At 48.9% G+C, this 26,696-nt stretch overlaps 1 protein-coding gene across 5 annotated transcripts in view; it reads right to left on the bottom strand.

The window, feature by feature from the left end:
* Positions 1-26,696, bottom strand: part of GRIK1 (glutamate ionotropic receptor kainate type subunit 1) — a 97,610-nt gene that overhangs the window by 34,818 nt on the left and 36,096 nt on the right. For all 5 annotated transcript variants that reach the window (XM_064729023.1, XM_064729002.1, XM_064728992.1 and 2 more), the window contains exons 2-7: positions 18,459-18,626; positions 14,688-14,945; positions 11,834-12,015; positions 6,197-6,250; positions 5,134-5,307; positions 1,109-1,252 (exon numbers count right to left, since the gene is read on the bottom strand). In XM_064729023.1, the coding sequence (XP_064585093.1) occupies positions 1,109-1,252; positions 5,134-5,307; positions 6,197-6,250; positions 11,834-12,015; positions 14,688-14,945; positions 18,459-18,626 (980 nt within the window). The remainder of the gene's footprint in view (positions 1-1,108; positions 1,253-5,133; positions 5,308-6,196; positions 6,251-11,833; positions 12,016-14,687; positions 14,946-18,458; positions 18,627-26,696) is intronic.

The following is a 26,696-nucleotide window of genomic DNA, read 5'->3' as shown; positions in this document are numbered from 1 at the left end:
ACTGGTCTATTTAGTCTGGAGTACTGAATATTTGTCTTTAGATCAGTCTGCAAAATGCCTTCACAGAATGTCAGCACCACATCAAAACCCAGGACAATTAAATTCTGCCTATGTGGGCCCAGCTATCGCTCTGCCTCCTTGACTTTGTTTTCTCCATACCTATTCACTGATTCCTAATTATAAAGTTTTCCTCTATCCCTGCTGAACAAACCAGACCCTAACATGATTGGGGGTCCAAATGTATTTGCTATTTGTTTCCAACTCATGTTTTAGGCTTTACAGGAAACTCAATATGCTCTTGTTAAACATTATCCTCTGCTTTTAACAACCACCTTTTTTGGCTACATAAGGAAGATAAGACTCTCAGAGTGTTTAAATCAGTGTTTTACTGACCATGAGAGAGACTCTATTTGCAAGGCCATCAGTAATTAGCTCCCATATCTCACTCAATGCAAGAGGAGCTGCTTGTCCATGATAAATGAGAGTTGTGTCACTGTTCAGGCTTTGAATTGATCTGCTGGGGTACATCTGCTACTCTTGGGCAAAGTGTTCTGGTTTAGGCTTCAGGACCCCTTAGCTTTATACTCAGCATCCCCCAAAATAAGGAGGCCATCACTGCAGGGGCATTCACTGAGACAAAGTCTTTTGTTATCTTTCAATTCCATTATAATTATTCTTCAAACGCAGGGACTGAGGTGAGGAAAAGGTAAAACATATCTGGGATGCTCCACCTGATTTCCAATTTTCATTTCCACACCTCCCTAAAGGAAAGATTTCCATTTGAAAATCAAAACAAAACCGGGACTTTTGAAAGAGTGAAGGCATTTCAACTAAAGTGAGCATTTTTAAGACATCTCTGGATCAAGCTCAGTCATGGTTCAGGAAGCAATTTCCCTCTTTAGAAATACTGGCTGCAATGTTTTCTGGATATTGATCCCTGATCAAACAATCTGCAATACAATTGGAATTGCACAGCGAAGCAAGGACAGAGCTACAGACTCACTTTTCGTTCCACTGTTGTGCTTACCTCACATTTGTAGAAATCATCGACAACATCCACAACAGACATTAAGTGAAGGAAGGAAGGGAGGGAGGGCTCTGCACTTGCCTCTTTGATGAGGTTCATGAAGCGGGGCCCGAAGCGCCAGGGCTTGTGGCGGTGGCACTGCAGGGAGCTGACGGTGATCTGGGCCGCTCGCTGCGAGGCCACGGCCACCATGTACACGGCGTCGTACATCAGCGCAGCCTCCGTCTGCCAAACACAGCCGAGTGAGTACTGCCCAACACAGCCCGAGTGAGCACTGCCGCTGCTGTGCCAACAAGCCCGAGTGAGGCACTGCCATGCTGTGCCCAAAACAGCCCGAGTGAGCATGCCCGCTGCTGTGCCCAAACACAGCCCTGAGTGAGGTGCTGCCTACACACAGCCCTGAGTGAGGCACTGCCTACACACAGCTCTGAGCGAGGCACTGCCCGCTGCTGTGCCAACACTGCCACTGAGTGAGGTACTGCCGCTGCTGTGCCCAAACACGCTCTGAGTGAGGCACTGCCCGCTGCTGTGCCCAAACACAGCCCTGAGTGAGGCACTGCCCAAACACAGCCCCGAGTGAGGCACTGCCCGCTGCTGTGCCCAAACACAGCCCTGAGTGAGGCACTGCCTACACACAGCCCTGAGTGAGGCACTGCCCGCTGCTGTGCCCAAACACAGCCCTGAGTGAGGCACTGCCCACTGCTGTGCCCAAACACAGCCCCGAGTGAGGCACTGCCCGCTGCTGTGCCCAAACACAGCCCTGAGTGAGGTACTGACTGCTGCTGTGCCCAAACACAGCCCCGAGTGAGGCACTGCCCGCTGCTGTGCCCAAACACAGCCCTGAGTGAGGCACTGCCCGCTGCTGTGCCCAAACACAGCCCCGAGTGAGGCACTGCCTACACACAGCTCTGAGTGAGGCACTGCCCGCTGCTGTGCCCAAACACAGCCCCGAGTGAGGCACTGCCCACTGCTGTGCCCAAACACAGCCCCGAGTGAGGTACTGCCCAAACACAGCCCCGAGTGAGGCACTGCCCGCTGCTGTGCCCACACACAGCCCGAGTGAGGCACTGCTACACACAGCTCGAGTGAGGCACTGCCTACCCTGTGCCCAAACACAGCCCTGAGTGAGGTACTGCCCATTGCTGTGCCCAAACACAGCCCCGAGTGAGGCACTGCCTTTCCCCATTGCTGCCAGCCCTGCCCGAGGCTCCTCGCAGGGAAAACCTCTCCTGGGCTCGCCTTGGAGCCCTGAGGAGCACCCCAATCCAGTTCTCCGCGTTATTTTGGAGTGTTTTCACACTGGAGGGAAACCACGCCGGGGAGCTACAGCGAGAGGGAGGTCCGGGGTCCCAGGCAGGCTGGAGAGGGGCTCTAAGAAGTGCCAGGTGTATGAGCCACTCTTCTCATGGCACTTGTCTTCCCAACAGGACAGGCTGGCCCTGCTTTCCAGGGAAACCAATCCCACTGATCACCTGGAACACATCCCACTGCCCAGGTATCTGCTGCCCTCCAGGATCCTGCCCTTTGGCACAAATGTGTGCAATGGTGCCCTAGAGAGAGGGGAAATGTCCTTTGGAGGTGTGGTTTTGGGAGGATTAACTTGGACTCACACATCTAACTTCCCACTACAGCCTTGGGTCCTGGAATATTACCCCATATATTCAGATACCACAATTACTGGGTGCTCTTTGTGCCCCAGTGTGTGTTTCTTTTGAGAGAGGGTTTGTGGGTTTAATGGCACGGCCTCAAAGTGACATCACACACTCTGTCCCACTTTGCCACCTCAGAAAAGTCTCACCTCCACCTGCACTGGGCTTCAGTGCTCCCACAGTGAGGTGGGAATGGCTGTGTCTCCCTAATGATGCTGCACAAATTACCTTCCAGGTAAACCTAATGAATAATTAAACTGGGGCCTGAAGGAAAAAGGCAGCAATTCTGCAGATGAGAAACTGACTCCTTTATAGGAACTACAGAGCTGATCAGTTTTCTGTTTCTTTTCCATGCAATTCCTCAGGGAAATTAACACATTTGCTTCTTTGTTTGTTCCATTTACTTGACTAAATTACAACAGCATCAGTGGTCCCAGTATTGGAGGGTTTTGCTCAAGTGTATCTGAATTTAAGGACTAATCTTAAGATAGAGCAGAAGAGGAATTGGTCTTGATGTGCTTGTCAGAATCTGCCCAAAATAATGCTCCACAATGGGAGCAAATGGTGAGAAGAGAAAACATTGTGAGTGATGAGTCAAGCAGGAGGAGACAATGCCAGCTGCTCTCACTGTGAAGTGTCTCACAGCAGACAGTTGTTCCAAGCACACTCAGGGCATCAAGGGCTGACCCCAAATCCCACAAAACCAATGGAAATATTCCTATCAATGTCAGCAGAGCTCAGTTTTACACTGGACTGGGCGTCAGGGCTGGATTTTACTGGCTCTGCCTGTGTCCCAGAGAGCCTGGGAGGAGATGCTCGGTGAGACAGCTCCTCTGTGCTTGCTCTGCTCTGTCTGGCAGTGCTGATGCTTTGCCCTGAGCCCACGGTGGCTGCAGCACTGCCAGGCCTGGCTGCTCAGCCCTGTCCTTGTGCCACTTGTCACTGGGCCCTGCTTCGTGTGGCAGTGGGGAGCTGTGCCACCTCCCTTGGCTTGTCACTTCTCCCCTCACCGTGGCTCTGTTTAGGGCTGTGGGGTGCAACAGGTCACCTCATTTCCCAGACACCTCACCCTGACTTGTGTGCTTTTATGGCAGAGCCAGTCCTGGAACTTGTTTTTCTCATTTCTGTGTGCTGCTTAAGCCACTGCAAAGAAAGGCAGAGATCTCATTAGACCAGCTGTGCCTCTGGGTGCAGCTTGGGCATCCAGCAGGACGTGAACTCAGAGCTGTCTTGCTTGTGCCCTGCTGACTTCCCACAAGCTGCTTTCAGGGCAAACAGCAGAGCATGAACTAGGAGGGATAAATCCTGAGTTAATAACAGGATGTACAGTCCTGATCTCCGTGCACTCTGCCGCCTGTCACAGCCTTATTGCCAAATGAAATGCAGCAGTGGTGCAGCTCTCCATCAACCTGGGCAATAATGGAACCTGCTGGGAATACTGAAATGATCCCAGCAAGGAGGGAGAGGCTCCCCTCAGTGCTCTGCCCGGGCATCAAGGACACTGAGATATGAAGATGCAAAGGAGAGCACGAGAGTCAGGGATGGCAAGGAGAGCAGAAGAGTGCTGAGAACTTGGCTTTTCCCAGTGCTGTATTTGGGGGATTTCTGTGTGGATTCCCATCAGGAATTCCCAGGGACAGCTTTCTCACTGCTTTGGGTATGAGTGAGCATGGTGACCCAGCCCAAAGCAGCACCAGTGTGTGCAATGCCAGGGACAGCACACTTAATGCATTTCTCCTCAGGATGTTAAGACATTTCCAAATTTTCCCTGCAATCATCTGCAATAAAGTCTATTTCTTATCGCTTGGATCTCCACTCAGTCCATGAGACACATTATTTCATCCTGCAAAGAGATGGCAACCCTTCACCCTGCCAAACTGAATGGAGTCATGCAGTCTCTGTAATTGTTCCTATTCTTTCCTTTCCTCCTTGGGGGAGTGCTGGGAGGAATCCTGATTCCCTGCCTTGATGATACCTCTCATCTATCTTTAAATTACCTCTCAAAAGCCAGAGCTTCTGTAGTGATGGAAATGAGGAGAAAGGGCACTTCACCCATTTCAAAATGCCACTCCCTTCCCACAGTGTGGGATCTGCCCCTGCAGGTCACAAATCCTGCACCTGCTGGGGAAGTCCCATTTTCTGCTGCGTTTCCTGCTGCACAGTGCAGAAGGCGATGGGAGAAGTGGGGCAGGCAGCATTTCAGTTTGCACAGGGCTGAGATGAACAATGGCACCGTGCTGGGGCATTGTCCCTGGGCCACCCCTGGCAGCATTGGTGCTCACTTAGTGCCACCCTGGCAGTCTGGCTGCTCACTTACTGCCACAGTGACACCCCTGGCAGCATTGGTGCTCACTGACTGGTGATTGGTGCCACTTCTCAGAGTGTTGCTGCTCCCTCCCTGTCCCCGTGCCCCCCTGGCTGCTCCCTCGCTGTCCCCGTGCCCCCTGGCTCACTCACAGTCATGGTGCCATCGCGCAGCCCCGAGTCAGGCTTGGGTGGTGCCTGCAGCCTCTCCATGGACCACTTGTCCACCACGGCCGACACGTGCGGGTTGTCGATGTTGAGCAGCCGAAAGCCCGTCATGTTCACCCCGCTGTACCTGTAGGGCTCCAGGTCCAGGGCAAACAGGTCCTAAAGCGCCAGCAGCAACACAAACAGAACCATTTCTAAAGGAAATTGTGGAGCTTTCCCCCTGTGCCCGCCCTGGCTCCCGTGTGAAACCTGACTGAGCCAAAGCTGTGTCAGTGAGGTGGGTGACACCACACAGCTGCTGTTGGGAGAGAAAAGATCAATTCCCCACTGCAGAACTGCTTTGCAAGCAACCTGCACATGTGAATTTATAGCAGTGCTGCAGCTCTGACAGGCCGACATGAGGAATTGGCTGGCCACTGTCAAGCTGCTTTCTAAGCTGAGGGGAGGAAAATTCCGAGAGACACGGTGAGGGCTGTGCTTTGGCTGCTTGTGAATCCCAATTTCTCCTGCTGTGCCTCTCCAGGCACCTCTGCCAGGCTGTGGCATGGACAGGCTCCATGTGCTCCACACGGCATTTACAGGGCAGCTGGGGTGGCTGAACCATGCAGGACCCTCCCAAGCTGTGTTCCTGCCATCAAAGAAAACTTCTGTTACAAAATTTCCTCAGTGCTTTATCCGTTTGTGGTTCTGTGGTTTTGTAAGTAAATGAAACAATTAAACAGTGATGAACCAGCAGTGCCCACAGCGCAAAGCCATTCACTCTTTATTTTGTTCACTGCAGTCCATCTGTACTGATGGTTTCCTGTTAATCAGCATACTGCAATTAATTTTCACTGCATTGAAGTGTTGGCCAGTCCCAGAAATGGGGCCAAACAGCTTTCTTAAGAAATTGTGGGTCCTGATACTCCTAAGGAGTGTTAGCACCCATTCTCCAGGGCTTTCCTTGACTAATGCCAACAAAGATCTCCTAAAAAAGGGGAGAATTTAGCTGTCTTTTCTGAAACCGAGGAATTTCCCCCCCGCCCCAGATGTTTATAGTGTTCCTTACCAAGGTTGTGAAAAAGTAGTGGTAGTATTCTGTCATCATTCCCATGGAGAGGATCTGTGGAGGAGATGGAAAGGTGAAGGTACTTTACTCTGAAAGCTCCCAGTGTACTGCAGTGCCTTTAAAAGCAAGGGTTAAACACATTGCAGGTCATGAGAGCTTGATTGCAATAAACCCCACATTTTACTTTAGGAGCCAAAAATATCCTGTTGTATTTAAATGATGTTTTTATCACCTCTGCTCAGGAAAGAGATTAAAGAGAGCAAAACTTCCAGGACAAGAAAAATTACTAGACATAACGAGATGCTGATTTTAAAAATCCTTTAGTCTGCAGTCTGGGAGTGCTAAAAATGAATTTATTAGCTGACAACACGGTTGGTAGGAGAAGTGCTTAGGGGCAGGTTTTTGTATTCTGCTGCCAGGTGAGAACAGGACACTGCTGAGGGCTCAGGAGTAAAGCAGGAAAACAGAAAGAAGAAAGTTTCTCTAAGCGCCTGTTGTTCCAATAGGGAATGTGGGTCAGCAGGAGGGTGACAAAACAGCTGGGATGGGAGAAACTTTGGAAGAAACAACATCCCTGAAGCCTTCCTCTACTTGTCTGGGAGAATTCTGCCCTCTCTGGCATCTTGTGAGGAGGAATTATAAACTGGGAAAGTGCTGAGGAATTCATGGCCACGACAGTAACACAGACCAAGGTTAATTCCTGCTCAGTCCTGATCACAGCAATGCAAGGATCTGTCACTAATACCCTTTTAGGACAGTTTTGGAGTGCCTGAAGAGCTGTTTGAAAGGCAGGGGGAAATAGAGGGATTGTCTACAGCAATTCCTCAGATTAGAAAAAAAAAAAAAAAGGAAAGAAAAAGGAAGGGAGAAAGAAAACCGTGAACTTTCTGAGCTGGAGCAGATAATAAAACCAGCTCAGTGTTAATCGCAAACAACTGATCCATTTCCAGCCACTAAAAGTCAAGCCAGAAGGCAACTATTTCACTGAAATGCTCCACTGGATTTACACATCAAAATTGCCTTTTTTATTTCTGATTTTATTAATCCTCTTCTATTCTGTTTCTTGGAGCTCCTTTATTACCTGTAGAAGAAGCTGGAGGCGGCTGCTCCTGCCCTGCTTATGCACAGATAACAGTGCAGAGCTGCATCCAGGGGAACTTTTGTGTGCTGTGCTTCCCAGCTGACCTGGCTGGACTCTGTCCCCCTCCCTGGAGCCACTGGATTTCTGTGGCTTTGCAAAGGAGGTGCCAAATTTATGGGATTTTTATGATGCAGATCTCCTCTGAGCTGGAACTGCACTCAAAGAGCCCAGTGGGAAGTCTTGCAGAAGGCATGCTACGGGTTTGTTCTTTAAAGCACAACCAACCCAAAACAAGGCAGAAAAAATGCCCAAACAAGCAAGGAAAGCCTCCAAACCCCAGGACAAACAGAAACAAAGCCCCTGAGGAGAACAGCCTCAACTGGTTGTCCTCCCCTCTCTCAGTCATTGAGGATGAGAATTAGCTAAAAGCTATTTAGCACTTTGACATGTGCATTAGATACTAAATAGGAGCTTTTTATTCCAGGATCAGACAGATTTTGCAATAATAATTCATGTTTAAGGGTAATATGGCTGCTAAGCAAAATTCACACCAAAGGACGATTTAACGCTCTGATGCAGGGAAACAGGAGATGGAATCAAGTCAAAGCAAAAGCAAGAGGAATGCTGAGAATCATGCTGGACATCCCAGAGCATCAGTAACTCGCAAGCCTCCATTGCCTGGGTGCTCCTGCCGGTGCAAACAGGGGTGCCCAGGGCTCTCCTGCTGAGTGTTTGCAGCACAGCAGATCCCAGCAGCTCACAGCAGCTCCCAGGAGCAGGACAGTGAAAGCCTGCTCGGAGCTGGGGTGGATTTCAGGCTGGGACACCCCTGAGGCACCTGGCAAAGCCTCCCACAGGGCAGCTGGCCTGAGAGACAGGGGAAGGCAGCACCTCTGTCTGTGTGCCTGCCCACAGGAAACTGGGATGAGGTTTCATTGCTCATCGCTATTTAAATAACTTTGCATGTCATTATGTAAATAATTATGCACCTGATACAAATGTTCTATTTAAATAATAATAGCTTTTAGTTACAGTGGAACTCAGATGAATGTAAACTAGGGAAATCAGCCTCAGATATTCTCCTTGTACATCTCCTGCCCAGCCTTCCCTGTACAACATTTGTTCCTCAGCCAAACTCAGATATGCTTGGACAATGGGAGATAAAGACACTTCCATCTCTAATTATCCCTTCCAGATCAGGAGCCTGGGCCTTGTCCTTTGCAGCTGTGCACTTTCAGCTGCAGGTCATGAACCACGAAGTGAATCCAAGAAAATAGCAGTGGTCAAATTATATATGGCGAGCTGACAGAGACTGGATAAAAATACTCTCTTATGTCTGAAAATCTCTTTTGGGTGCCCTGTTCTTGGCTTGAATCACATCCCAGCTCTAACTTGCATTTGTTCATCTTGTAAAAAACGCCCTGCCTCATTTAGATCCATTGTCAGTCTGCCTTCGAGGCGGGCTGGAACTGGAATGATGGGCAAGTGCATTAGTGGGAACTGCACCAAGTCCTGTGCTTGCTTGCACTCTGCATTTCCCTCACTCGAGCTGTCATTTCATTTCATGACCATTAAATGCATTTCATTTTCCAATTAATTACCCCTCTGTTTCCTAAGGCCAGTCCATCCCTGCTTCTCACCCACAGAGAGGGGATGTGCCACTGGTGTTTCTGTGGAAGTGGGAATAGAGCTAATCCAGCCTTTTCTTAGCAGGGAGTGGGCTCCAGCCTACCTGCCAGGTTCCTGGAAGGAGCAGGAGCTGAAGTTTTCTATTCCCACCTCTATTACTGTACCAGGAATGTACTCCACGGTGACACCTGGTTTTTCTGCCTTCTGGAGGAACTGAATTAATGATTCTTTTCGTTGTCTGTCACATCCTCTTTACAGGATGCTCTGTGAGAGCCTTAAACCTGATTAAATATACAGTACACTTCCTCAAATGTATTTTGGGGGTGAGAAGAAAGGAGTAGGTAATTTAAGGTTAGCAGGGATGTACTTTCTGAGAGGTGAGTTTGTCTAGCAGTAAAATCTGTGCTCAGATTATTGGTCCTGGTGTGTTGGCACAAACTGCGGGTTAAGCACAACAACTCAACTTCTTCAGCCAAGTTCCTCTCACAAAAGGCAATATCATGAATAGTGTACAGGGTAAATTGCAGGCTTTGTGCATAAAACAGATTGCAATTGGCAAGAGCCACATTTAATTTGCTCGGGGAGTGCTTGTCCAATGCAGACAGAGCACAGACCCTCTGCCCACCCAGTATTCCAGGGGAATGCCATAATCAGCAAGGGAGGCCAGGCCTGGTGGGGCTGGGCAGGGGCTGAGGGAATCCGGGCTCCCTGAGCTTGTCAGAGAGAAGGGGAACAGCTTGTTCAGCTGAGTGCAGGCTCTGTACTTGGGCTGAATCAGGTTATTGATCCACCTGCTCTTGTTGTGCACACAACAAGCGTGGCTTGATGGGGTTTAGTGGAAGCCATAAATAAGCAGAAATTAGAGCAGAAATCTGTCTTTTGTGGTGTTTTGTAAAGCAGAGGCTGGAGGAGGGGAGTGAGGAGGTCCCTGGGGCACACGCTGCCAGCACAGCTCCAGCAGAGTTCTGGGCTGATCCTTCTGCTCCCAAAGGAGCCTCTGGGCACCTCCCTCCCTGGGAAACAAGCAGTGTCCCCTCCCTGCCCCATGGGCTACTAAACACCTACTGCCTTACCTAAATACAGAGAACAGACCACAAGGAGCTGCTCTGGGGACAGCTTCAGGTGACCCTGACTCCTGCTCCTGTTAGAAATCTTATATAATTTAACAACACCACCTGTTTTTCCTGTGATAGCTACTGGATTGTTTGCAAAGTCAGAAATATTCTCTACTGACATCACAGAGTTCCCCTGAAGTGATTTCTCCAGGGTTTGATGTCTTGCTCCCATCCAGGGTACACTGACAGAGGGGTCTGTGAGTGCAGGGATGGGGAGATGAGCGGGGCTCTTCCTGTAACCTGCCATCAGAGGAGAGCCTCAGGAACTGAGAGCCCTGCACACCTCCACGTTTCACAGCTGCCTCTGGCAGGGAGCAGCTCAGCCCCTGAGTTACTGCTGCCAGCATCCACGCTCAGCCACAGAGCTAGCCCACAGAAAAGCCATCTCCCCTTTCCTTCTAGCCTATATTTATGTGGCTCCCTCTCCCACAGCGCTGACCCACAGGTGTACCTCTCTCAATTTGCCTGTTTTCTCCCACACTTCATCCCCCCTCCTTCCCCCAGTTCTTCAGGCACTGGAGAGCATTATCTGTATCTGCAACCTGTCACTTGTCTAGCTGATCCATATCCCACACAAACTTTTCTGCGGCTTTGCCCTGCTTTAGTGCATCTTTCAGCACTCCCTCCTCTTCTTTTGACACCCAGGTTTGCTTTTTGGGGTTTTTTTCCATACTCAGCTTGGCATATTGGAAGCTTTGTGCCTCCTGCAGGGTGCCAGACATCTGCACCTTCATCTTGCTGGTCCTTCAAAATCTGTGTTGTCAACTTAACTCTTCCCCCACAAATCTCCTTTTGGGAATGCTTTTGGGCAGCCCTGCAGGGAGCAGAGTGGGGAGGCAGCCCACTCCCCCTGCCCACACAGTGCTGCTGCAGTGCCCTCCCCACCCCTGCACCTCAAACCAGTCACACTGAGGAAATCCTAACATTTACTGCAGGACAGCATTCCTGGGAGCAGGAAATCTCACCCTAAGGCTCACAGGGATTGTGTGCTGCAGCTCATCTAGGATTCAAGTTCCTCCAGCCTGGGGAGGAACATTCTAGGCTCCACACACAAATGCAGTAACTTGCCTTACCAACTTGGGCACAAAAAGCTGCTCTGCAGAACTTCAGTATTGCAGTAAAACACTCTGGGATGGGAACAGAAAGGGACCTTTATGGGCAGTTAGTCTGATGTTCTTCTGGGATCAGGGTATCCCATCAGATTGCCTGGCAGGAGAAATAACAACTCATCCCTAGAGGTGCAGCAAGAAGGGAGCTGCCCTCAAAATGTATGGGGGTGGTTCTTGCAGGTCACCAAACTGTGCTTGAGACTTGGATTGTCGAGGAATGTACAGCAAGTGGCAGCAGTAAATTGCAATTCCCACCACTCCCTGTGTGCCCCTGGGAACATCCCAGCCCGTTAATGTCAGGCTGTGTTTGTCCTTGCCTGCTGTGGCTGCCCAAATCTCACACTCAGGCTGGGCCAGCCCTCACACAACCACCTCTCCCATCAGTTTAGAGGATAGATTTTCCTTCTGATTCTGCCTCTCTTTTTGATGGGAAAGAAAAAAAACCTGTTGATTAAAGCAGGACAAGCTGAAACACATGGAGTGATGTCCCCAGCCAGGCAGGACATGGCACGTCAGAAAGAAAAGCTGTTTGCTCCTGTGGGCACACGTGGGGCTCTCTGGGGTGTCAGTGCACCTTTTGTTGTGATTTCTGTCCCTGCACCCACAGGCCCCCTGTGCCCCTTGGGGTGCCTTTGGTTTTGGAGGAGGCGGGATCAGAGGGGCTGGCAGATTTTGGGGCGCTCGGCCTCCCCGTGCCCCGTACCTGCTTGAGGATTTCTGCCGCCGTCTCGTGCGAGCAGTCGAATATCACATAGAACTCCTTGCCCTTCTTCATCTCCTTCAGCAGAGGCCGCGCATCCTTGTTCCCAGAGGGCAGCTGGCGGATTTTGATTTTGATGTTGTATCTGGAAGGGGCTTTGATGAGCTCCTGCAGGCGAATCAGACCTGACAAATGACAGGCAATGACACAATCACCATCCCGTGCCACGAGGATTTATTGTCAGCTACACAGGGTCTCTCACACTCCCTAAGGATAGTTGCTAGCTCCATATTTGCCAGCTTCCTAGCTAATATTGTTAAAGCGTTTCATTCCCATGTTTATACTTGGCTTCTAAATATTTTGGAAGGTGTTTTCAACTGCTTGACTACAGGATATGTTTGCATTGATGTAATACAATATAAACATAGTGTAGTATGTTTAAACTGAGACATGAAAAGCAAATAAGGCTTCTTCCTGTGCAGCTCATTATTATTCCAATTCCAAACAGCAAGAAGATAAAATTGAGGAAACCTCCTCCTAACTTTCCGGCCCAGTGTCACCACTCAGCAGCTGTGAGTTCTTACAGAATCCTTTGGGATGCAGCTCTACTCCCTCAAACACGGGTGATTTCTCAGACTCGGTGTTCAGCTGGCACAGCTTTACATGCCTCAGCTGAAGCCAGTGGAGCTCAGCCAGAGCCTTGTCCAAGTGTTTAAACACACTGCAGCTCGACTGGCTAATTCAGCACTCCAGTGTAATTTGCACTGCCTCCAAAACCGAGGGAAGATAGTTAAGGGCTCTTTGAGGTGTGTGATTACAGCCTCGCATTATCCACGAATGCAATTCACCCACAAAAAATTCCTGATCTCCTGCTGAGGGGAAGTAAAAGGCTGCCTTAAAAATATGCATAGAGAGGGAGAGAGAACACAGGCAAGGAGCGCTTCTTGGACAAAAATCAAACAAATTATTAAAATGAAGGAGCTCTTGCCTCTCCTGCTGGGAGTGGGGATAATATTTGTGTGGGGTGTGAGTGCCCCTGGTTGAGTGGCACATCTAAGGCAAGACAAAGCTCCCTCTTCCCCCTGAGCTTCGAGGGCTGCTGGCTTTCTCTCAAGTGCTGGCAATGCTTGGGAAAAAGCTGCTCTGCCCCCGCCTGCAGAGCCAGGCCTGCTCCTCGCAGGTTTTCTAGTACCAACAATCAATAGAGAAAATGGAACATGATGAGCACTCAGCTGGAAATGCTGCAGGCACCCGGAGCTGGGCCTGGCCAGGAGCCAGCTGAGGAGCAGAAACCACTGGAGCTGATTCTGATGGGAATGGGCTCCCAGCACTCACTGACAAAGGGGCTGGGGTCACCTGGCTGGGAAGGTGCAGCCTGGGGGCAGTGCCTGGGATGGCAGCTCCAGAAGGGAAAATGAGGTTTGGGAGGAGGAGTCCGGGAAGCCTTCATCTCATCCTCACCTCCCACTGAGAACTGGTGTTTGTCTTCCCAGCAACAAAAAGTACTTCAGTGCAAATGGTGAAAAGCAAAAATCCGAAAGGATTTGCTGACCCACTTCCCTCTCCTTTTCAGGGGAAGAAATTACTGTGTGCCTTAAAATATCTCCTTTGGTCCCATCAGACTGGGACCTTGCACTTCCCAACGCTTCCTGCTGCCACACAAACTGGAGATGGAGCCCAGGTGTGGTGTCCTGCAGAGGCCAAAGCAGCAGTGCAAAGAACTGCAGCTACTTTTCAGGAGCACATGGCAAAAGCCTGAGCCCATCCAGTGCCACCCCCTGCCCTGGCAGGAACATCTCCTGTGCTCTCTGAGCCCCGTCCAACCTGGCCAAGGTGTTTTTATTTCTTGTGGTGTAACGACGTCAAACATTAGGGATGGGAAATAAAAGAGCTGGAGTTAACTGGCACCACTCTAACCCCAAATCCAAGGACTATTTATACTGATCAAAGTTGACATGTTTACTTTCCTGACTCTGAGTTAATAAGATGATTGATGATTAATTTACTTTGTAAATACCTCTGCAAATGAAATCTCTTTAATATCAGGCTTTTTTGTGGCTGAGCATGTACACAGCACTTGATGTGCTTATACCTTTTGGAATGCCAATTTGGTTGTGGAGTGGGCAGGAAAAGACCTCTCCTTGTTTCTATTCTGTCTAGAAGGTTTATCTAGGAGCTACTGGAGAATGTCCAGTGGGGTCCACAGAGAGAATGAGGGGTCTGGAGCATCTCTCTTGTGAGGAGAGGCTGTGGGAGCTGGGCCTGGTCAGTGTGGGGAAGGGAAGGCTGAGAGGGGATCCATCAATCCAGACAAATATCCCACCAACCCACACAAATATCCCCAAGGCTGTCACAGGATGGTGCCACACTCTGCTCAGTGCTGCCAGTGACAGGATGAGGAGCAGTGGCCATCAACTGAAACACAACGAGTTCCACCTCAGCCTGAGGGAGAACTCGTGTCCATGGAGGGGGCAGAGCCCTGGAACAGCTGCCCAGGGAGGGAGGGCCTGCAGTCTCCATCTCTGGGGACATCCCAAACCCACCTGGAGAGTTCTGTGTCACCTGCTCCAGGTGACCCTGACTTGGCAGGGGGATTGGACTGGGTGATCTCCAGATTTTGGGATTCTGGGATCACTTTGAAGCTGTGTTATGGGTTCCACAACCAGGAAGCAAAATGGGATTGACTATTCAAACCCCAGGGGCTCCTTCCCAGGGTCTGGTGAAGAGAGCAGCTTTCCAAAGCCATGGCAGCAGCAGGGCAGGGGCTTTTCCCCTGTGAGCCAGGAGAGCTGCAGAGGGCATGGCAGAGTGAGCTTGCCCCAGGCCTGGTGGAGTCTGACAGCCCCACAGCACTCACCCGTGCTGTCCTCATAGACCACGGTGACGATTTTCCAGTTGAAGTAGAGCACGAGGTCCAGGACGGCCCTGCTGATGGCGGCGTAGTCGGGGTACAGGTTGATGTAGAAGGCGTCCCTGTTGTCCACGGTGGGGTGCTTCCAGCGGGTCTGGATGTGGGGCACCTCCAGGGCGTTGCAGATGGACTGCACAGCACTGACCGAGGAGCTGTGCGCCGGCCCGAACAGCGCCGCCACGCCCAGCGCCAGCTGGTCACAGGCTGGGGCACACCAGGCACGCTCAGTGCGGGACAGCACGGGCTGGGGGTGCTCTCTGAGGGCTGCTGCCCTCCATCCATCCATCATCCATCCATCCATCCATTCATCCATCCATCCATCATCCATCCATCCATCCATCATCCATCCATCATCCATCCATCCATCCATCCATCATCACATCCATCCATCCATCCATCCATCTCATCCATCCATCATCCATCCATCCATCCATCATCCATCCATCATCCATCCATCCATCCACCATCCATCCATCATCCATCATCCATCATCCATCCATCCATCATCCATCCATCCATCCATCATCCATCCATCCATCCATCATCCATCCATCATCCATCCATCCATCATCCATCCATCATCCATCCATCCATCCATCCCTCCATCCATCCATCCATCCATCCATCCATCCATCCATCCATCCATCCATCATCCATCCATCCATCCATCCATCCATCATCCATCCATCCATCCACATCCATCCATCCATCCATCCATCCATCCATCCATCCATCCATCCATCCATCCCATCCATCATCCATCATCCATCCATCCATCCATCCATCTCCATCCATCCATCCATCCATCCATCCATCCATCCATCCATCCATCCATCCATCCATCATCCATCCATCCATCCATCCATATCCATCCATCATCCATCCATCATCCATCCATCCATCCATCATCCATTCCATCCATCCATCCATCATCCATCCATCATCCATCCATCCATCCATCCATCATCCATCCATCATCCATCCATCCATCCATCCATCCATCATCCATCCATCCATCCATCATCCATCCATCCATCCATCCATCATCCATCCATCCATCCATCCATCCATCCATCCATCATCCATCCATCCATCCATCCATCCATCCATCCATCCATCCATCCATCATCCATCCATCTCATCATCCATCCATCCATCATCCATCATCCATCCATCCATCATCATCCATCCATCCATCCATCATCCATCCATCCATCCATCCATCCATCATCCATCCATCCATCCATCCATCCATCCATCCATCCATCCATGCATTCTCCATCTCCATCACTTCCCATGAGATCAGAGCATTGTGCTGCTCCCAGACCCACCCAGAGATGTGCCAGTGGTTCCTGAGGCATTCAGGGGTGGTTTAGAGGGTAAAGGGAGATGCTGAGGGAGCTGGGCAGGGGCTCAGCTGGAGCAAAGGGGGCTCAGGGGGGCCCTTGTGGCTCTGCACAGCTCCTGACAGGAGGGGACAGCCGGGGGGGAACAGGGACAGGAGGAGAGGGAACGGCCTCAGGCTGGGCCAGGGGAGGTTTGGGTTGCATGGCAGGAGAATTTCCCTATGGAAGGGGTTGTTAAACAGTGGCTGCCCAGGGAGGTTTGGAGTGCCCATTCCTGGAGGTGTCCAAGGAATTCCTGGACGTGGCACTCAGAGCTCGAGGGCTTTTCCAGCCTCAGTGATCCTGGTTTGATTGTGCTTCTGAAAATGGCTTTACTGATCAGCTTTATACCCCTAAATTTCCTTGCTGCAAATAAAACCTTCTCTGCTGGTTGCCTTGCAGATCACACGGGTTCCTGAGCTGCCTCTCTCAGAATGGCCTTGTCCCAGAGGAAGCAGGGGCTCTCTGCCTGCCACAGGAGTGTCTCAGCAGTGAAGTTCCACGGCAGAGCATCAGGTAACACCCCTGCAGGCACAGCAGGCTCTCCAGGGATCCCCCTGGCACCGGCACCTCTCTGCCTGCGTGAGCTGCTCTCATTCCAGGCAGCTGCAGGGGCACCACGATTCACTGCCCTCCACAATCTGTGTTTGCAGAGCAGGCAGGAGTGCCCAGAGCCCCAGGTAACAGCACAGGGAAATAAAGAACCCACACACTGACATTTTATACCCCTCCAAACCAGCCAAATACATCAACAAAGCTTTCCTTCTCCTGCGCCCATATCTCAGCCTCAAGAACCCTGCCTGGAGCTGTCTCTGCATTTTTCTTGCTCTCCAATGTCTTTGCAGGCTGACAGACAGGAGATGAAGTAATATCAGTTATTTCTGTCCACTGGTGAAATTTACTGCCAATGTTTTTAACACGGCTCCCGACTGAGACAAAGCCCTGCTCTGAGCTGCAGGGCTGCTCTCCTTGTGAGGGTGGGAAGTCCAGCAATTGCTCTGATTGAGGGAAATATTAAATACACCAACTGCCACAATGAGCTGAGATTCTTTAAATTCGCATTTAGCTCTCTGACTGCAATAGAATATGACAGAAAATCAATTATTTTCTGTTTCCATTCTACAAATGAGTGTTTCACAGACAGCATGAAGTGCACAGGCTTTCCAAGTTTAATTCAGAAGCCTTCCTAAAGCATCACAGGTTTAATGTGCAAATTTCATAAATAACTTCAGTAATTCATGATGGGAAGAAATTACTGCTGTCTGTGTGAGTTTCTTGCATGTACATTAACAGCTTTTTACATATTAAAAGGAGGAGGTCCTTTCACAATAGTCACAGAAGAGATTCTCACTCTACAGGGAATCTGAAATTCTGTATCAGCCTGGATTATATGGATTATAAATCCCCCATGCTTGAGATTCTACAGCATACAGCTCCAGCATATACCTGACAACTGAAAAAGAATGCAAAAAATGCCACTTAAAGCTCTTTTTGATGTTCTTTGAAGTCATTCTCCTTTTCTCCACTCTTGCTAACAAACTGAAGTGGCACAAGGAGAATTTGGTAGTGCAGGTGTTTGAAAGGTGCAAGCTCACCAGCCTGGTTTCTGAAGCGAGGCATTTTTATTTTACAGCAAATCCAGTTCCAGGAACTGGGCTGCTCTTTACAGCATTTTATCAAACTCTGAGCTTGGTTCCTAGAGGCCAAGGAACACATGGAGCTGAAGGACAGTTGTGACTTATTACCCCTCTCTGTTTTGGCCTGCAGGTCAATTAGATGGGACTGAATTGGGCCATAATTTTCCTTCTCAGGGGAAAAAAAAAAAAGCAGAGGCAAAAAAATTTCCACACTTGACCACTCCAATTCCTACAGTTGTTTATAACAGAGAAACTTATTTCTTCCTCCTGGCCACTGAGCATTAATATTTCAGGGCAGGGGGGCTACTGGCCTCTGGTCTTTAAAATGCAGTAGAAATAATTTACCAATAATGGGTATCTGTGCTAATTCTGGGCTGTGACATCCCCCTGTGCTTCCTGTGAGTCTGTGATCATTTTTCTGCAGAATTCCAGGTGGCAAATCTGTGTTTTGGAAAGAAAAATGGCTTGGACTTGCCACCTGCCATCTGGGGCTCTTAGCATGCAGACAGGACGTAGGGGCTTATTCAGAAAGCACATGACAGCTCCAAGCCCAGCTTGATTCTTGGTTCAAGCACCTTTGAAAGATTAATTTTATGGTACACATGATACAAGCAGAGCAGAAAAGGAGATCAGGCTGGGGAAAGGTATAAAGCACAAAGCAGGGATGTAACTGACACAGTAATTGAGATATTTACCTCTCCTTGAGGCTTCAAAGCTATCGAAAAGGTTAATTCTCTGGATGTCATAGGTTAATGTGGTATTAGGCATCAGTGTTCTGTTCCTGTTAATGTTGGTGACAGCAAACTTGAACGCCAATTCTTCAATATTCACAGGTTCATTTTCCACAGTTTCGAATATCCCTCCTGTTGGAACAGAGATTAATTATGGGGAGGGTTATTCACCTCTTAATTGCCACACAGAAACAAGTAAAAAATGAATTATGAGCTATAATTTCTGAGTGTTCATCTAGGAAAACCCAATGGCTGTCCAAAGCACTACAGCAAGAGCAGGGAGGATGGTTGGTTTTGATCTGCTGTGGCACTGGGTTAACTCAGAATTATGAATGCTGCTCCACAAACATCTGGGGAAGATGATGCCTGTTTATTGTCCGGCCTTTTCAGAGGAACACGTTAAATGCTTGTGAAAACTCCTGTGCAGCTCCTTTGTAATGAAACCAGGGATGGGCATGGGCCTTGTTCTGCCTGCTGCAGTGTAATTCATGTTTGGAGATGGAACTTGGACGTGTGGATGTTTGCTGAGCTGTTCTGCACTCGCTGGCAGTCCGGGATCCACGGAGGAGCTCGAGAGCAAATGGACTGAGAGTCCCCCTGAAGCTCTGTGTTCCCTCTGCTTTCTCCTAAACCCCAGCAGCTGTTGGTCATTGCTGCTTGCTCAGGGACAGGGGAATATTCCTGCTTTTTCCAAGGAAAGGAGCTGAACCCGTGGACGCCAGCAAGCTTTCCCAGAGAGGACTGTAAATAACCTAAATTTAGTGAGTGTGATGATCTTCCCTGGAGTGTGCTCTGGGATGGGGAAGGTGCCTCACGGCCCAGCCTCCACTGCCCAGGGGCAGAGGGATTTGAGGGATGCACTGCACACACAGCTGATTTTAAAAAAGAGCTCCTCTAAACAGCAATCTCCAGCTTCACTGCTTGATTTTGCAAGTATAATTTACTCATTTAGTGCAAGTCACTAGAGAATACTTTGGATTTCTCACTTACACATTTCCCCACTTCCCCATGTTAAATTTGAGGCCCCTCTCTCTGTAATTTCTGGCCCTCTGAATGCATTCAGCTCATGAGCTGCAGCCTCCTGCAGTTTTGATGTCACCCATGTAGGAACAGAGCAGTCATTAGCTGACCATCAGAAATGGGAACACACTGGAATCAAACCTGGTTTGAATTTTAATCCAGCAGTGAAGACCCTGGAGGCTACCAACCCCACTCTGGTAATATTATCCCTGGAACAAACAGCATTGGTTTGTCTCCTGAACCCACACAGGGCAATGCCTGGACTTGGCTTAAACAATCTGCCAGCTTCAGCAATTTTCTTGTACACTCCACGGATTTCTCTCGTGCATTGTGCAGGTATCAGAACCTTAAAGACTTCTTCCTTTTTCCTCAGAAAATATCCAAGTGATTGCAAAGGAGTGTGATACACAAAAACAGCCCCAAAACCAGCCTAAGTGCAGGATTTGGAACCAAAACATCGAGTGGAATGCTAAAAGTCAGCAGGATTTTCCAGAGCTGCAAACTCCAGATTCCCTGAAGGGGAACAAAATCTAAAGCCTGTCCTTTCAGATCCAATCCTGTAATTCCTCATCCCAACTACACTCCCAGCAAGTTTAGTGGTTAAATTCAATTATCTTTCCCTCATTTCACCCACAGAAGACAATTCTTTTCAGTCAGCAGCAATGCCAGCCTGGGCCTGGGCCAGGAAGGTTCCACTGCTGAGTTTTCCTGGAATCCCTGCTGGAAGCAGCAGAGCATTGCTCCATCAGGGAGGGTGGATGTCACAGGACAGCCTGAGATCACCTGGAAATAAGGGACCCCACAATCGCTCCCCACTTCCAGCAGGATGGGTATTTTGCCATTTGATCTTGGCAAAAATCTCTTCCACCTCAGAAATTATTACTGTACATTCCATCACTTTCTGCTTCTTCTTTTTTTAATTTTTTTTAAAATTAATTAAAACTACTTCATCCAACCACCCTTGAGGCAACCTTCATACCTGGATGTACACAAGCACTTCCTCATCTAAGGGCCAGAACCATTTCCATCCCTCTAATCAACTGCCTATTAAATGAAGATTAATTTGAATTAATGATGTATAACCAGGAACTATTTATACTTCATTATCAGAATTCCACAGGATTTTTCCTTTTGGAGAAGAGTGCCAGCTCAGTGGGCAGCAGGAGGGCAGGGAGGGAAAGAGGGCAAGTTTTGTGTGGGTGTGTTTTCTGAGCAAACAAACGAAAACTCTGCACTATCAACACACTTCCAGGTTCCTTTAGCCCACATGAACAGAGCAGGAGAGCACTCAGGCTTTATTTGCTGGTGAGATAGCCTGGAGAAAACATGGAATCATGGAATGGTTTGGGTTGGAGGGGCATTAAAGCTCATCCAGTCCCACGCCCAGGCATGGACAGAGCCCAGGAGGGAATGTGGAGGCAGTAATTCCTCACTGTGACTGAGCTGGGGGATTTGGCATTGAAAAGGCTTGGGCTGGACCTATTTCAGCTTGATTCTTGTGTTCAGGCCCATTCAGCTGCTAAAAGGAGCTGAATGACTGGATAAATCTGCATCACAAACAAGCTGTGCTGGAGCATTTTCATCCATACATCCCTAATGAAATCCAGCAATCCCATAAATAGTCTCTTCTCCTTCTTTTGCTGATGACTGACAGCCAAGCTCAGAATTTATTGTAAGGTCCAGGTTAAAAGAAAAATAGCAGAGTAAGTGACAAGTTTGATGAAGAACCAGTTTGTCAGATGATTCATTTGAATAAAGTAATTACTGTATAACATTTTAAAAACAAATTAAGCACAGCATTATACACGGAAAGGAAGGAAGGAAGAAGAAATCGATGTTAACTCAACATAAATGATGTTCCAGGAATGAAGCTGTTCTTGCTGAGTGTGGAAACAAGCACTGGCTTTCATGTTGGGCTGCTGGTAGGACTTAGGTGGCAAAAATTGTAAATTTTGGAGTCTTCCCTTTCAGCTCCCTCCTCCCTCAGTCAGAGAGTGAATTCTCCACAGCAGACCAAAGGCTGCTCAGTGGCAGACCTGACTTTTCACTTACAGCACATCATCTGTAATGTGATTTCTTCAAGGATGAAGGGAAAAAACAGTATCTGCCCCTCCTTGGAGCTTAGCAGTGGAAGGTAAGAGGGAATGACAGCCTGGGTCCAGCTGCTCTGCCAAAAGGGGCTGAGCCACGTGAGTCAGTGACAGCATCAGCTCCATTCACTCTCTGAGCACAAAAATGCCCACAGCAAGGGAAATGTCACAACTGCACAGCACACTTCAGCAGGCACACCTGGAAAAGCTCCTCCAGCTCTCCGTGCCAAGCAAACATTTCCATTTCAAGGAGCCATCAGGGACTGAGGGAGCTTCAGCAAAGGTCAGGGCTGAATCCATTCCCAGTGGGGGATTTTACAGCTTGTGACTGTTTCTGGTTGAGGATAAAGCCCTGTTTGTGCCTGGTTGGTGGCCACGTTTCCTGTCCTGGCTCAGAGGAGGATTTTCCCGGGCTGAGTGTCAGCTGGGACACGGCTGACACATGGAAGCAGCCACGTGGAAGCACAGGCCCTGCCGGATGCTGCTGCCTCCCACAGCTCCCAGAGGCAGCCCAGTGCCAGCCCTGGCAGGGGCTCTGCCAGCAGGGCTCCCACAAACACCTGGACATCCATCCCTGCAGGGATTCTGGTTCTCCCCTCCTGCCACAGGGAACCCCGGGAGGAGCGAGGGAACTCACTGAAACCACCAGGCAGGCACTGCAGGGAAAGGAGAGCTGGAACCCCAATGGCTGTGAGCTCCGTGCTGCTGCTGCTGGTGCCAGGGTAATGTGGGGCATTCAGGAAGCCAAGCCAGCACAAGGTCTGCCCTGGGGCTCCTTGGCAGGGATGTGGATTCCAGAGGGGTCTGGATCACAGGCACTCCCTGGGGCTGGGGGCACATGGAAGGCTCAGAAAGGAGCAGGGCACAGCAAAGCAGTGCTGAGGAAGATGTTTTCCTGCAGATAATTCCCTCTGACAGAGCTCCACTTGCACTGCAGCACCTGCTACTGGGAACCCCCTCCAAGCATATTTTCCCATCCTTATCTCTTAGCAAAGGACAGATTCTCCTGTGCCATGTGGTGTCCAGCTGGGAGGCAGTACCTGTGCACTCACCACATCATCTGCTCAGAAAATAATCACTGCTCACAGTTTAGCAGCATCTTCCTTTGCAAAGTCACCTCTCTGACAGCATAATCCAGAAATTGGCTGATACCTGCCTGCTCCAGGATCAGTGCCCCTCTGTGCCTCATCACCCATCTGGGGGCTCCTGCTTTTGGGGTGCACTCAAACACAGCCCAAGGCTCTGCCCTTGCCCTTCCTGCACCTTCCCCTCCTTGTTTCCAGCCATCAGAGTCCTCAAGGAAAGGTGGTGAGCACGGAAAGGCAAAGACCCCACTCTGGAACCCCCCTGGATTTCAGCCTCCCTTACCCCAAATAACTCCTTGTCCCTGTAGATGGCAAGCTTCTCGGGACTGTAAGATATTTGCAGCCAAACAGAGGAATTTTTAAATGCAATAAATGCAGGCTGGATCTGGGCTTGGGGGATGGTTTAATTCTCCTTTCTGTGGCTCTGGGCAGCTGAGACCTGGGACAGGCTCAGGACCCAAACCCTGACCAGGGGAGGGGATGACCCCAAGTGTCAAACTCAGCAAATGGGATTTTTCTAAAAAAGACTAGACTTGTTTATAGCAAGGTCCCTGCCTATTTGTCACATTTGGTATCTCCTCTGTTCCTCACTGCCTATCCAAAACCCAGCTCCATGTTCCAGATGTGGTTTTATTCCAGCTGCTTTTGCGAAGGTTTTGCCCCCAGCTGTAACAAGGCTGCTCAAATTTTCCTTGATTTTTTTTGCTGAACTCTCAGAGGGACTCAGCCTTTCTGTCCTTTTCGTGCAGCATGGGTGGTGCTGAATGACCAGAGACAAAACTGCTATAAATCCCACTCTGGGCTAAATAAAAATGGTAAAGTAATTCTCCACCCAAAATATCCCCCTGAGAGCCAGGGCAGGTTTTTATAATTATCTGCACTCCAGAAAGGTGCACTGAGCCCTGATTTGATCCTTTGGAAAGCAGAGGGATAAAAATACATGTGTGTATGTATATATAGAAAAAGTTGAGCTTATTAAGATACAAGGATCTGCCTTTTCCAACGGGATTTATTTCACTTCAGCTTGCAAGTGGAGATAGTTCCCAAAGGCACAATTGGCATGATTCGTGTTACAGAATTTCTAAGTAATGAACTTCTTCCTTTTTACAAACAGCAAAAGAATCTGGTTGACCTGATTTAGGTATCTCTTGCAACACCAGGCAGGAACTAAAGCATGATTTTCGAGGTGCAAACTCTCAATTTGATAGGAAGTTTTAAAGCTGTTGCTTTTCTCCTTTACATTTTATATTTCCCTCTGCCTGCACAGGGCCATGAGCTGTGGGCTGTTCCAAACATTTCTCCTGATCCCAGCAGGGTTTGATCAAATTCCCTCACGGCTGAGCATTCCTCCCACCACGCTGTAACAGCTTAAATAGTCTCTCTGGAAAATAAACTTGCTTTCTCCTGCCTTTGTGAGTCTTTCAGAGCCCTGCTTCTGCTGGAATTTTTGTTACTGCTTTGATCTGAGTCCATCTCAAAAGTATTCAATAGCTTACAAATATGGTGAGAATTTTTGGGCAGATACAGAGCAATTGTACCTTACACTTGAGGAAACCTCAAACCTAAGGAAGCCAAAGAGACCCCTAAAACAACAGCAAGGAAAATGGAGTTCAGAGGGGTTCTGCCACTGCTTTGACACAAACACCTGGTTAAATGAGGAGGATATCTGTACAAAAAGTGCTTTACACTGTCCTGTGCAGTGGCTGCACAGAAAGCAGCAATAAATGCAGGTTTTTCTGCACTCTGACAGCAGATGAGCCTTGGAAACAGAAACGTTCACTCGAGAGAGCCCTGGAAGTCACTCCAGAGAGGAGCCTGAGGGGAGGGGAGATGGCCCCACTGCAGAGCAGTTGGAGCTTGCATTTGCAATGGAACTGCTGCAGGAAGAGCCATTTTTCTCCAGCTGTCAGCCAGGAATAGAAAGGCATTTCAAAATCCAAGACAATGCTTTGAAATGAGCACTATTTAGCAAACAGCATTTTTGTGCATAAATGTCAGGGTTATATCTTTAAAAATGACACAGTCTGTCTTTTCCTGAGTGCCCATTAAGCACTATTATCTCTAAGATGCTTAGGAACGTAAGGTCTTTATTAAAGCTGAAGCAATCCCAGTTTATCCTGAAAAAGCATGGATAAATCAGATCACAGGCTGTCCCAAAGTACATCCCTTCCAGAGAGGAGGTGTGGAGGGAGGTTAAAGTTGGCAGGGGGCACATTTTAAGCTCCAACTTTGGTCTTTGGCTGCTGTTTCTGGATTCCAGCTGCCCTGAAGGCAGAGCTGCCAGTCCAGCCAGGAGTGATGGCCATGGGGGATGCCTGGGAGCCCCAGGGCTGCAGCAGATCCCCCATCTGGAAACTGCTGAGCACACTCTGCACTTGGAACCATGTAAAAATCCCGTCCTGATCAGGAGTTCAAACATTGGCGATCCAAAAGGACAGCAGCTCCTGCTGGCACAGCCTCTGCACGAGGCCAGGGGGAATTCTGGCTTTGCCTTCCCTCCCAAATGCAACAATTGCTGATGACAGATTTCTCTGAGGCTGGAGGGCTCCTCTCACTCTGGGAAAAAGGCTTCACATCATTCAGCTAAGCTGCAGAGGACTTTGCCCGTGATTGTCCCCATCCTTCCTTCTCCCCAGATTGTGCCAGACCTGGCATTAAGGGAGGATAAACCTGAAGTTTAAAAATAATAATAACTGCAAAGAGACACAAGTGATTTGATTGGTTTTCATGATAAGAAATAAATCCCCTCCTTTATCTTTCCTCGGCATGAAGGAAGGATATAAACCCAAATGTTACCAGATTTCCCACTGGATCCTTGGCTTTGATTGTCCTGAAGCTCCAGATACACATTGGGTGTTTGGGGGACATGTTTGGGGGACATGAGGAAGGTTTTGCTCAGGATTTTCCTTAAACCCTGCAGCAGCTTGTTTTCCCCGTGCTGCTGCATCATTATTGTGCCTCCCTTTAAGTGCCATTAATGCAGTTTCATCCTTAATTCCTCAGGTATCAGGAAGGGACAGAGAGAAAATGGGCTGCCACTCTCCAGTATTTACCTTGCAGCCTCGGCAGCAGCTGTTTTAGAGAAAGCCAAGGCACACTTCCAGCCCTGGAATGTAATGTGTGAGGAGCTCATGTGAGACGATGCTCTTAGGGGTGGGGGCGCAGATTTGCCAGCAGTTCCACTCTCATGAGCGATGTTTAATCAGCACCTGGGCTCTGAGCTGCCACATCTCCTCATCATAATGATGGCTGCCTCTTGAACACACACTTATGGAGGTGCCTGCAGTTTAAAGCTTCCCTGGTAATTATCAATCTGGAACATTTCTATTCCTCCATCTTCTGAGGGCCATTTGAGTCTGAAGAATGCCTTATTCAATGTCTACATTTGCAAATATTAAAGCATTGAGTGTAAACAAAACACTGCTGCACCTGATGACAGCTGTACATCAAGTGCTGAATTACACAGCTCCGAGAGAAATATGGGATGGGAACCCAAACAACTCTAGGAACGCTTTCTCCTTGTAATGCTTCCCTCAAAAGAGAACTCAGAGTGTCCTTCACCACAAATCACACTCAGATTGAGACATTCCACTGCAGCAGCCTCACTGGGAACAGCTTTATCAGGAATTATTGGCACTGATTACAGATGGTAGTTACAGCTATTACATTTATTATATTACACGTATTAGTTGTAATTATTACACTTATGGATAGGGAAGTTAGATATGTACTTTGAAAAAACTGGCAGGAAAATCCTGGGTAATTTTACCCACGGGTTAAAACTGTGTTAAAAATTAATAAAGACATGAAAGAAAGCAAAAGACAATTATCTGAAAAACTGATAGAATATCTCCAGGCCCCACAAGGTGAATGTCTGAGTTACTAAACTGTTACTCATATTTTTAAAACATGAAAGTTTATGCCACTGGGCATAAATATTGTAGGGGCTATTTTTATATAGTAGGAGTTCTAGTAAAATATCTGTATTGTATTTGAATATCTGTATT

Source organism: Zonotrichia leucophrys, chromosome 1 (assembly GCF_028769735.1).
Source record: "Zonotrichia leucophrys gambelii isolate GWCS_2022_RI chromosome 1, RI_Zleu_2.0, whole genome shotgun sequence".
In the NCBI taxonomy this organism is placed as follows: Eukaryota; Metazoa; Chordata; class Aves; order Passeriformes; family Passerellidae; genus Zonotrichia; species Zonotrichia leucophrys.
Note: the sequence above shows the minus strand (reverse complement) of the source record. Positions and strands in the feature narration are given on the sequence as shown.